This window comes from Lethenteron reissneri, chromosome 21 (genome assembly GCF_015708825.2).
Source record: "Lethenteron reissneri isolate LAM-NWPU_2019-01 chromosome 21, ASM1570882v1, whole genome shotgun sequence".
NCBI classification, from domain to species: domain Eukaryota; kingdom Metazoa; phylum Chordata; class Hyperoartia; order Petromyzontiformes; family Petromyzontidae; genus Lethenteron; species Lethenteron reissneri.
Window position 1 is genome coordinate 11,036,407 of NC_083799.1, and position 12,704 is coordinate 11,049,110.

Sequence of the window (12,704 nt, forward strand, 5' to 3'; positions counted from 1 at the left end):
GAACAAATTAAGGCAATATATTTTGCATGGCACATGCCTGACTCCCTTTTTAAGCATTAATGTGGTATTTAGTCTCATAAAAGTAAAATACTAATAACGTTTGGTACTTTGTCAATCCACTGCTGGATGAAGGCCTTGCCATGCTATGTCGGTCATGGGCATTTGTTTGTGCATTCATCAACACCCTGGGCAGTCCGAGTTGCCAAAGGGGGGCCCAGGATTTGTTCGGATATCCCTCTCCACTGATGTCAACCATAAGCGGAACTCAAACTCAGGCGGCCGGGTACATAGCGCAGTGTAAAAACCACGCTCACAATCGCTACCAACTAAACTGTCAGGTTTCTAGGCAAAGAATACATGCAAAGCGTGGGAGATTCTGCTCTTTTTAGTTAGTTGCTCTGCTAAACCTGCAGGATGTAAGATTGTGGGTCTTCAATGAGGTGACAGCTGCACTGACCTAATGAGCCATATGTTCCCATGTGGTGTTCTGAAAAAAATAATATGGGGTTAGGGCATCTATTGGATGCTGAAATAACAAGCCCTGCTGATTCCTTTCGACCCACGTACCACGCTGAAATCTCATAAATGTCAAAACAAATTATAAATAGGAAAATAAAAAGAGACCATCAAAGAGACCTGTAATGGTTCAACAAAAAGCAACCGGAACGATCTTGCTCTCGTGGCAATTGTCGTGAGACATTATTTATGAAATGAAAGCCTCGACTTAATCGCACGACTCTTATCAAGATTGAACTAACATGAGTTGTTTTACTGGTAGGAACCTCCTGGTTACACCAGCCCACAGGGGATTATTGTGTCCGTCCGTCGTGCATCCAAAAATGGGAGGGGTGGGGCTGAGTCGAGAGGGTGGGGCTGGGTGGGGAGGGGCTGGTCACCCCGTGGTGCCCTCATAAAACTCAACGTTTAACCTACTCACGCTGGCTTGTGCCCGCCCTCACAGTCGGCCATATTTGCGGAATACACCACAGCCGCCGTTGACCCTGCAGGCCATTGACCGCGCAACCCAACGTTCCTACCAGCTCCCTCCGCAGGAATGTGTTACCTGAATGCTTAATTATGTATTTATTTATCTATCAATGCTGCGTGCAAGTGAAATGGAGTGCACGGAAATAAGACGTATCCTACAGACCGTGCAATGCCCTTTATCACCTATGCATAGGAACTCATGGCTGCTTGATGCAGAATGGAACAGCTTGCAGCACAGCGTGAAAGGAGCTGCGACAATGGTGATGACAACAACAGCCACTTGTAATTTGCCGTTATTGTTGATCTGCGCCGTGACTGCATGGTACGTGCAGTGTTCCCGCGTTATTCACGAACTTGCTATCTGCGATTTTGGCGATCTGCAAATCGCATGTGGAACTCTACACGAGTGCATCGAGAGAGAGAGAGAGAAATAAAGTGATGAGATAGTGATGAGAGGGAATGGGATGCGAGAAAGTCATGAGATCAAGCGATGAGATCAAGCGATGAGACGAGGTAAGTTCATTAATAAACTATGATTTAATACTTTAATATTGCTTTGTATTTTATTTTATTAAAATACTTTTTTGTACTATGCAATTTTTCATATATGTAATAGCTTATTTAATGTAAATTCATTACGAAGATAGGTTTTCGTAGGCTAATATTACTATATATATACATGCAATTTTTCATATATGTAATAGCTTATTTAATGTAAATTCATTACGAAGATAGGTTTTCGTAGGCTAATATTACTACCCACTAAATTTGCAAATTCAGTAGCATTTCCAGAACGTATCCCTCGCGAATGACGAGGGAACTCTGTAGTTTGTGATCAGACCGCTCCTTATCCTAGCCGAGTAGAATGCCCCACTATTTTAACAAAAAAATCTGCATATAATTGCCAGGAGTGATATCACAACCCTGTTTAGTGAATATTTGACAGCATTCCTATTCTCTGTGTTTACCCGTGTGTACATAAATGACATATTTTAATACTCTTTGGTTCTTTCGGTAAAGTCACGTAGGTAGAAAATGAATAGATCACGACGTTTCGATCGCAACACAAGCAACCGTCATCAGGTGGGACAAACACAGCCGGAGAACTGCTGACATGTTTCTAATTTTCTACCCACGTGACTTTACCGAAAGAACCAAAGAGTATGGATTTCTGCAGTCACGAAAGCTTAAAATCAAGATTGGCATATTTTAAATACTTTCCGACTACCGTTGAAAGCATTAACACGTGAAGCTCTCTTCATCTGCCTCCCTGTCCATCTGTTGTAACGTGTGGTCAAAATAACGCTCATATGAATTATCCAATATACAGTCGGTGAAATGTGAGCATAAAGCTGTGTCGCTATTAGAGACTTACCCCAAAGCAAACTGGTTTAAGGGGTTACCCAAAGCTTGGTGATAAAAAAACAGCGCTAAAAGGATTTGCTTTTTCGGTCAAGATGATGACATCACACGTCAAGGGCGCACCTCGCCTCCCCGTGACGTCATTGTGCGTGAGATGTCGCAACATCACTGATTAGCACGGCTGGTTACGTGCGGTGCGAAAGAAGTTAAACATACGTACATCACACATCATTTTAATATTGATTTAAAGCTTTCGTGACTGCAGGGATTCATATTCTTGGTTCTTTCGGTAAAGTCACGTAGAAGGAAAATAAGAAAATAACAAAAAGATAAAACAATACAATTCTCAGAATATAAAAAAAAATAAAACTCTCAGAATTGTATTGTTTGATATGTTTATTATTTTATTATTTCCCTTCTACGTGACTTTACCGAAAGAACCAAGAATATCACACATCATGTTTCCTGCGATGTCATCCCATTTTCCGACTCGGAAGGTAAAATGTGTTATATTACAACTGCTAATTACCTGCACTTCCAGGATCACACTTACACACGTTGGAAAGCTTTACGACATATTTTTCCCAGTTTTAAATTGCGCCATGTTTGTATGCGTACATTATTCATGTTTAATTCAGGATTTGTCTGAAGTCTGTGGCTTAGTTAGGACACATCACAGGGAACCCCCCCCCCCCCCCCCCACTTAGCGGGGAGGTCATCGACCGAACATTTCCGAGGAGGCAGATTGTCGTGATTCATTACAAACGGCTCGTCAGTTTCCTTTGCACAGCTACAGCACACGCAGGAGGTCAGGGCGCGCATGTACTGCGGCTTCCTCCTAGAAGCTCTCACCTGCGTGGTAAGTACCACCACTGCAAACAACAGGGGCGGTTTCTTCATTAGGGCGATTGGGCGACGCACCACCAATGTCATTCAACCACAGAGTCACGCTAGTCCATCACTGTGCCTCTGGATATAGTCCAATCAGCGTCATGTCACGTTCTGTGGAGTACCGCCTCTTTTTGGGCGATTTCACTCTGGCTGAGAATCGCCCCGAGTGGCCCCATAGACTTACATTCAAAGATGTTTTTTTTCGACTGGGGGGCGCTGCAATACATTCTCTATGGCTTCTGGGAGGGCTCGCCCTAACGTGCTTACGTCATCATACGTAAGCACGTTTCATCCAACAATATAATTTGTCGCCACCTAGTGGAATCTTTAATAAAAGAAACTTGAGTGTATTGTATTAATAGTGAGTATAGAAACAAACAAGATGTATTGTAAGAGTCACTTTATTTTTCATTAATATTAAAGAAGTGAAGTTGCCTTTACATGCTTACGCTGTTAATTTATCCATTGCATGGGTGGACCTTATCCTTATCAATCATCCAGACATTTGCCCCCCCTGAGAGATTTTGCAGGAGCCGCCACTGGCAAACAATAATAATGCATTGAATTGATATAGCATCTAAGCACCAGGGGAAAGTACGTATACATGTCTGAAACAAAAAGAAAATAAATTAGCAAAACAAAATGACAAGTTGAGCAGATTGAGCACGACAAGTTGCGCACGGCCGTGTCAACATTGTGAACCGAACTGTCGCATGCTTTTCGGATAGTCAACAATTCTTGTGATGGCGGCCAGATGTTAACTACCTCGCATGGTATACAGGAGATCGTGGGTTCAGTCCTGACCCTGACGGCTGTATATTTGGAATTTGCATGTCTCTCTCTCTCCCCGTAGTTGAATGGAATTTTCTCCAGGTCTTCCAGTTTTTCCCTCCACATTTAAAAACAACGTGCGTTTAGAGAATTTGGGCTGCTATACATTTACACGCGATAAGCCACTTCGTTGAGCTATCATTTGCGGCCAGGTCACTTCTGCAAAAAGAGCTATATACAGTAGCTCAGTGCGCCTTACCTGGTGATGTAAAAGTTTAAATAGTTTAGAACAAGGTGCAGATCAGAACAACCTCCTGAATTGTTTGAGGTGGATGCTGTGCCGACTCTCTTTGTGACCACCGTACCGACGTACCCATGTGCTGGCGATACGTTCGGATGGCTTCAATGTAAGCGTTCCGCTGTCACGCACAATTATTTTTGAACGCCGCCTGATAACGCGTATTTTTTTTTAAGCCGATGATCATGCGAACACCGTGGAAATGGTTGTGGGGAAAATCCAACTGCTTCTAAATAAGTTTAATGTGCACGCCTCGCTGGGCTGGACGTCCCTCCGCCCTGTTCTCGTCGCCAGTCGAAGTTTTATCCCCAAAGCCACCGCCCTCCGCCTCTCCCCATTCCTCATGGAGGTGACCGCACAAGTCTGGAGCACCGGTAAGTTCACGAGGACGTCCAACATTCAATGAACACCCGTATTTCTTAAGAAAAGATCTATACTTAAATTCGATTAAACCCTTCATTGGCGAGATGTTAACTACCTTGCCGAGTATGGAAGGAGGTCGAGGGTTCGATCCCAACCCTTACGCTTGCATGTCTCTCTCCCCATGGTTGCGTGGATTGTTCTCCAGATCCTCCGGTTTTTCCCTCCACATTTAAAATCATGTGTTTAGAGTATTTAGCTGCTATAAATTTAAACATGATAAGCCACTCTGTTGCGCTATAATTTTTGCCCAGGTTGCTTCTGAAAAATAGCTATATAGCACAATGGGCCTTACCTGGTAAAATGAAAATAGTTTAGTTTAAATAGTTTTTAGTTTATTTAGGGTGCTGACATGGCTGAGCAGTAGCGTGTTTCCCATTTTGTTTGCAGAGGTTTGAACCCATGGTTAATCAGAGTCGCTTTCGAGTGTTTGACATTGGAGAAATTCTGCACAATGCAAGCTGTTTATTATTATTATTACTATTTATACGATGGGTGTATGAGTCAACATTTATATCAGCTGCTTTACAGCGGAGCTTCAAAAGATGTGGTGACATTAAACGAAAAAGCGATGACCAAGGGTGCCGGCATCACCAGTCCAAAAATTTTCCAGATTTCAAAACGACTCATAAATTACCCAATTGGATAAAGCCCCACAGCGATATCGCTCCCTGTTTTGAAACCACCGCGGGCGATAATAGTCTCTCAAACACTGCACTTTCGGGATAGCCTTGCCTCGCTAGAATAAATTGCCAGAATACCAAATGAACTAATGATTTGATATCCAAACCGACATGGTGTGACCCCACACCAGGAGGTCACACCTCCTGTTGGGGGGTCACCTGGGAGGAAGGGCTGTATTTAATGAGCGCGTGTGTGTGTGTGTGGAGAGAGTGGGCGTACCGCGTGGTCTTGACGTCGCGCAGGGCGGAGGAGATGTACTCGCCCAGGCGCTTTTCCATCAGAGTCATCCGGATCCAGGCTCGACCCTGAGTGAAGTGTGGTCAAACAATTCCCGTGACTCACGTGACCTAGGGAGGCTTCGTCCAGCAGTGGTTTGGATAAAAGAGCTGAAAAAATATATTGTTATTTTTATTATTCGAATATAAGACACACAATAAAATCATGTCGTTTTACATAAAACGAAACTATTTTTTATTTTACCAGATAAGGTCCACTGAGCTATATAGTCACTTTTCAGAAGCGACCTGGCCACAGGTGATAGCTCAACGAAGTGGCTTATCACGTGGAAATTTATAGCAGCCAAATACTCTAAACGTTTCTAAATGTCTCTCGATCAATCCATAGCCAGCCATATTTCTAAATGTGGAGGGAAAAACTGGAGGACTTGGAGACAATTCGGACATAATTTACCATTTGGGCTCATCCTTCCCTGTGTTGAAAGATGGGACAGTAAACTTCCAGGTCGATTTCTGGAGGAGAGTAGTAGTTTTGTCATGAAGGAGTTTATCTAGTGTCCGCCTGAGTTTATGTATTTCTGATATTACTTCATTCGAGTAAGAGGTCATTAGTTTCTTATGTGCCCCTCCTATTCAAGCTGCAGTATAGCGGTGTTTCTACTCCTTGCTTTATAAATCACCTAGTGTAATAAATCTGCCTCTGATGACTGCCTTTAAGGCGTCCCATAAAGTATATTTTTGGTTGAGGAGTTCCGATCCTAGTAGTCTCTAATGTCGTCTGAAATCTGCGTCACTGGCTTTCTGTCTTGCGTTGCATTGAGGGACCATGTTCTGGGAACAACGGAGGGTAATGTGAGGATGGTTAAATAGTTACAATTTTAAGATTTTGGGCTCTGTTATTTGCAGGAGCAGTTTTCTGGTTACCAGAAAGAAGTAAATTCTGGATAGCGATTTGTGGGGTCGGGATATGTGCATGTAGTTCTTTTCAAGGGTGTGTGTTGTACGCCAAGGGTCTATGAGAGAGAGAGAGTCGTGACATCATAGCTAAGGAGGGCTTCTCTTTTGCTGTCCTTTTTCTGTTGAGGTGGAGGGGGAGTTTTGTCTATTTGGGGGTTGCAAGTCAGGTTCCAGTCCCCCTCTATTATGACATCATCATGAGAGTTTGAATGTAGGTGCTTTATGACCATTTTTATGGTGGATGTGTAGTGACTGGGAATGCCACCGTGTGGTGCCGGGCTTGTGAGGCCACGGCGGGATGTCTACTGTTGTGTGTACACCCCGGACACGGGGTGTAGTACCAGCCCTAGTGGTGGCTTGGATGAGCGCTGGTTAAGCACGATGGCCACGCACAGCGTGCAGTGCGGGCTCCCGTTGAGAGAGCGAGAGAGTGTCAGCCAGCTGGGGTTACGTTGGGGGGATGATACTCTGGCTGACCTGGGGACATGTGACCGGAATGATACTGGAGGGGGGATCACCAGTGGAGGGGGCCAATGGGTGGTCACGTGGTCCGGGAAGAACTCTCGAGAGCCTTCGGGGAAGGGCGAGAGAAATCGAGAAGGTGGGCGGGGCGAGAGGCGGAGCCAGCCCCAGCCCGGCCTTATATAGGGGGGCCCTGTGAGGGGCTCGGGGTTCTTACTGTTGGAGAGGCAGGAGATCCACGTCAAGCTTGAAGAAGCCTCCAGCCACGCGGTCCTGGGACCCAGCTTGTGGTCCGGACCGGGATAGTGGAACCGTGTCTAGTTCCAGCCGTAGCGTAGGCTAGTTGGGTGGTCACCACCCGAGAGTATGTTGTGTTAATAGCGTGGAGTATGTTGTGTTAATAGCCTGGAGTATGTTGTGTTAATAGCCTGGAGTATGTTGTGTTAATAGCCTGGAGTATGTTGTGTTAATAGCCTGGAGTATGTTGTGTTAATAGCCTGGAGTATGTTGTGTTAATAGCCTGGAGTATGTTGTGTTAATAGCCTGGAGTATGTTGTGTTAATAGCCTGGAGTATGTTGTGTTAATAGCCTGGAGTATGTTGTGCTAAGAGTTGAATAAAACGTGTTGCTCTCAACACAACGTCTGCGACTCAGTTGGACTCACTACAGACGTGTTCGCTGGAGGTGGGTAATAGACGTCGCAGAATGCCAAAAGGGTGTCTTATATTTTGCCATTGCTCTATTATGTATCTAACTGCCGGGTCTGCTATTTGTTCGGAGGGTGTGAATGGTATTTTTTTATGGATCAATATTACAACACCTTTACTTGGAGATGTTGTAGTTTATCTGAGTCAGTTAAGGTTAAGTTGGTTTCTTTTAGAAAAGCTATTTCAGTTTTTCGTCTGTTTAAGTGTCCCGATGTTCTCCCTCTTGATTGGATGATTGAATCCACATTTAAGGAAGTAAATTATAAATAGGCTGGGGCAGGGATAGGAAGCTTCTCACCCCCGGGCATTGTGGAGGTTGAAAGGGGGTAGTCGGAGGTCAATAGGCTAGGGAAGGAGATGGGGAAGGGAGGGGGAGGGTGCGCCAAACATTGGCGCTGCCAACCAAAACTATTCTTGCTTCCAGCATCGCATGTTGGAACTCCTAATTCTCACCCCTAATAGTTGTGGGTGCTCTTGAGGTATTTATCAGATCGGAATGCTATTCTTATTTCCTTAGTGGGGCGGTGTTCCCTTCTCCACCTTTCCCGTTTTAATTTCTGTTTGATTATGGTCTACTGTCTAGGACCTATTAATTACAAAAAAACCCTATATTATGGATAACTACGAACTATTCAACTAACACAATCCGCAAAGCAACTTTTATAATTCAATGGCACCAATTGTTATATTTGTAACGTTGAGAAAGGTAAGGATGTCCATTACTAACTGCTGAGTAGGAAGAGGAGCAGAACCTGTGTTTTATAAAACAAAAGATAATGACATCCATCACTAATATATTGTTTTAATGTTGTTTTTGTGTCCTAACCATCTCGCCAGTCAAGTGGAATAAAATAAATTATCAACAGAAAGAAATCGAACCAGAGCGTATTTGAGAGCAATATTTAATCACGGCTGTATAGCTGCGCAAGACGGTGATGCATGGTATATTCAACATTGAGGTTTTTCTCGTGCAGTGGATTTAGAATGATGACGACTGATAATTACGATGACAAAAATGATGATGATGACTGCGATGCTCATATCGAGGATGATGATGACCGAGAATGATAACAATTATACCAATGCTTTTGTTGATGACAAAAATGATGAATGATTAAATCATTATGGTAAAAAAGTCTACTCTAGTAAAGGTAAGGACGAGCACTAGAATTGTTGCCTTTTGTAAGGCGTGAAATGGCAGGCAGTTGACAGAGTTAGAGCTCGGAAACGCTATCAGCTCGAGGACTGACAGAACTGGATTAGGTTATTAACGTGTGCAGGTGCCCCTACCGTGTCAACCAAGAGCAATTCCCAGCATTTCATTAGGGAATGAAGATCAAAGAAGATCGTTTAGCTACCACGCAACAGCACAGGCACTCGCAGATTGTGGCATTTATCCTGAACAAAAGCTCACACTGCCTCACGCAGAGAATACCGTCACTTATTCGAAAGATGACAAGAATGGGTTGGCATGGCAACTAATTCTACCAAAGAAATAAAAAATGGGTGGAGTTAGATCCCTATGCGTTGAGCTTGGAAAGGAAAATTAAGTTACGTGAAATAACCTAGATGAGTTGGCTACGTAACAGTTTGTCAAGATGCAAGCTGCATTTAATACTAATAATTTCGTTTTATATGGCGTAAGTCATGCTGATAGCATCCAACAACAAGTTCAAGTTCCTGTATTAGGTATAGCCCTGTGAGCCATTCGGCTCTTGAATCGGGTGCAACCGCAACAAACAAAAAACAAAAACATGAACAAAAATATCTTAAAGTGAATATGTGACTAAGTGCAAACAGAAAATCCAAGAAAAGACAGCAAAATATTGCAGAAAAAAACACCGTGCACCAACGCTGTGTGCAAAAATCTCAGTGGGATGCAAGTCAAACAACAACAACAACAACCATAAGACAAGTTAGATTAAGGCTATCAGTCTAACTCTGTACTACAACAAACAAACATGGCTAAACCAAAACACTTTTCGAAATCACCAAAATAAAGCCATGAAAGCAATGAAAAAGTAATCATAGGAACTGTGACGGGATTTTCACAATAAATGGCATAACAACGCTGTCCATATAAAGAGTCATTCTAAAGCACTGTTGCCATGTATCAGACTGCTCTGCCTTTATGTGATGTGAGCTATGCAACAATTGGCAGGCATGTGCAGAGTAACAACTCACTTTGTATTTGAACACTGTAGACTGGTAAAGATAAACCATGTGGGTTCATGACGAAAGCCTGGCCTAATGTTGCATTTGCACCGTAGTTGAAATGTGTTCTGGCTGCTCTATAAGTAAATTCATGCCTCCAAATATTATGCTGCTGGCTTTGGGCACCGGCCCACAGCACAAACTGCCAATTAGGACGCTATATTCTTGGTTCTTTCGGTAAAGTCACGTAGAAGGGAAATAATAAAATAATAAAAGTATAAAACAATAAAATTCTCACGACGTTTCGACTGCAACACAAGCAATCATCATCAGGTGTGAAATCCACAGCAAGAAAATTGGATTTTTTTTTGAGTTACAGTCTTTACCGAAAGAATCAAGAATATGAATCCCTGCAGTTACGAAAGCTTTAAATCAAAATTAGGACGCTGTTAACAATGCTGTCCAGACGCTATAGATGTCGATGACGAATTCTCAGATTCCAGACTCGCCTCCGAAAATATCGCTCTCACCTAACATTATAATTGTGTAAGTTTTAATACGGTAACATTTTTATTTAATGGCATTTGGAAAATAAAATACAGGACATTGGGCTAATTTGTAAGTAACTTAGACTAATTGTATATATATGTAATCATCGTTTGCAAAATAATTGCTTTTGTGTTTAAGGTTACTTTTTAGAATATTTTTTATGTGACGGTGTGTGCGCGCGAGTGTGTGAGTGCACATTTTCCTCACAATAATAAATAACCGTTCAAGATATTTTCTCCGCTATTTGTACACCGGTGGACCAAGTAATCCTATTGCGCGCAGACTCAACATTTCAAATAAATAAGAAAATATCGAGTCGCAGTGGAGGTGGCAGCGGCGGGAAATCTCCTTTAATGGGCAAAGATGTTTTGTTGTTGTTGAAATTATCATCTATTTCTGTGGGCCTACGCAGATTACCGAAAATTGCCATTGTCCAAGTTGAAGGGCATGCATGCGGTTGGGAGCCACCGTTTCTCCGAATTTTGAGGACGTATTGAGTGTGTGACCACACGGCTCCTGACATCATCCCCCTGCACATCCTTATCGCCACCAAAGGTCACATGCGGGCTTCTTGACATATCTTTCTTTTAATGTCATGAAGCAAAAAACAAATAAATTGGCTCGCGCCGCTATGTTTATCGTAATTGAACAATAATCTTTTGCAATTACGTGCAGTTCACATTCCTGCGAAAATCTATCCGCATAGAATGCTACACCTGCGAGCAAGGCCTCATTAAATAGAGCTAAGCAGGACACACGTGAAAAACGAATCCCTGCATTTTAAAGATAATTTTATCCGCAATCAATGCACCTGCATCTATGCCCATCATCGCACGTCTATATCACAATTTCTCTTAGCTTGACGATGCTATGTCACTCTTCAAGATCATGCACTTCTTTTTTCCTAAACTTTTACCATCATACACGGGCCCGTTTTTCATGGTTACCGTATTGTATTGTCCGGCTTGCCAATGAAAACCAAATACATGTAAGTCTATACCCCATCATCTCGCTCGCAAGGTGTCCAGGGACACTTATCAAGTTAGATTTTTTTTTATTGTTTATTATTTTTACTATTTTATTATTTCCCTTTCTACGTGACTTTACCGAAAGAACCAATAATAATGTCAAGTTTGGTTAACTTTACCTCTTTTAGACCAGGTGAGAACACAAGAGATCAGAATGCAGTCGTCTCATTCATTTGCAAGAGTGGCCTGTGTGAAGGCATGCGGGGTGGGTGGCGGGGGGGGGGGCGGTGCTCAGAGGTCCCACCTTGGCCCTGCCGCTGCCCACGTGTTCCATGCTCTCCACGCTCGCCAGGCAGTTGTGTGGCACCTTCTGGCATGCGGTGCGCACGTAATCCCAGAAGCAGCGCGGCATCTCGTAGCCGAACCAGCTCAGCTGCCCTGCAATGAGAGCCCGGACCCCGCACGCTCAGCCGTCGAACCACGGAACTCGGCTGAGAGAGAGAGAGAGCCGGGGGTGTGGGGGGGGGGGGTGATTCCCACAAATGCCACACGAACCACAAAAGCAAAAATCATGGCCCCGTGGCCTCGTCGTAAGAGCGTGTGCTACATGGCACATATTCTTAGGTTTTTTCGGTAAAGTCACGTAGGTAAAAAATTAAAATTAATAAAAGTAAAATAAAATAAAAATCACGACGTTTTGGAGGCAATACAAGCTTCCGTCTTCAGGTGGAACCGTCACAGCACGCTTGCTGTATCAAGTAAATGAGAGATTCCAAGAGATACTACCCTGTATATATACAGTATATGAAGACAGAAGCTTGTGTTGCCTCCGAAACGTCGTGATTTTTATTTTATTTTAATTTACTTTTATTAATTTAATTTTTTACCTACGTGACTTTACCGAAAAAAACCTAAGAATATGAATCCTTGCAGTCACGAAAGCTTCAAATCTAGAATACACGGCACATCTTGCTACCGCGGCGAGATGTGAAACTACCTCGCCTGCGATGAGATATTAGTGGAAGACACCTTACAAATACATGTGTAGTATAGCTCTCAGAGACGGCGGCTTGTCTTCTGTATATTTATTAAGAATAGAGTCTAATGACTACTCAACACATAACCGCGAGCGAATCTGTACACTTGGCTAGTGACGCAACTCTATTCTGAGACATCGCTTCCAATCTCAGGACAACTCTCAGACGATGGAGACGACCCGATCCAAGGAGGCGACGGTAGCAGTTCCCACAACCAAGCA

At 43.3% G+C, this 12,704-nt stretch overlaps 1 protein-coding gene across 2 annotated transcripts in view; it reads right to left on the reverse strand.

The window, feature by feature from the left end:
* LOC133345238 (RUN domain-containing protein 3B-like) overlaps positions 1-12,704 on the reverse strand; it is a 77,408-nt gene that overhangs the window by 30,739 nt on the left and 33,965 nt on the right. For both annotated transcript variants that reach the window (XM_061555827.1, XM_061555826.1), the window contains 2 exons: positions 11,751-11,884; positions 5,633-5,718 (listed from right to left, as the gene is read on the reverse strand). In XM_061555827.1, coding sequence (XP_061411811.1) covers positions 5,633-5,718; positions 11,751-11,884 — 220 coding nt within the window. The remainder of the gene's footprint in view (positions 1-5,632; positions 5,719-11,750; positions 11,885-12,704) is intronic.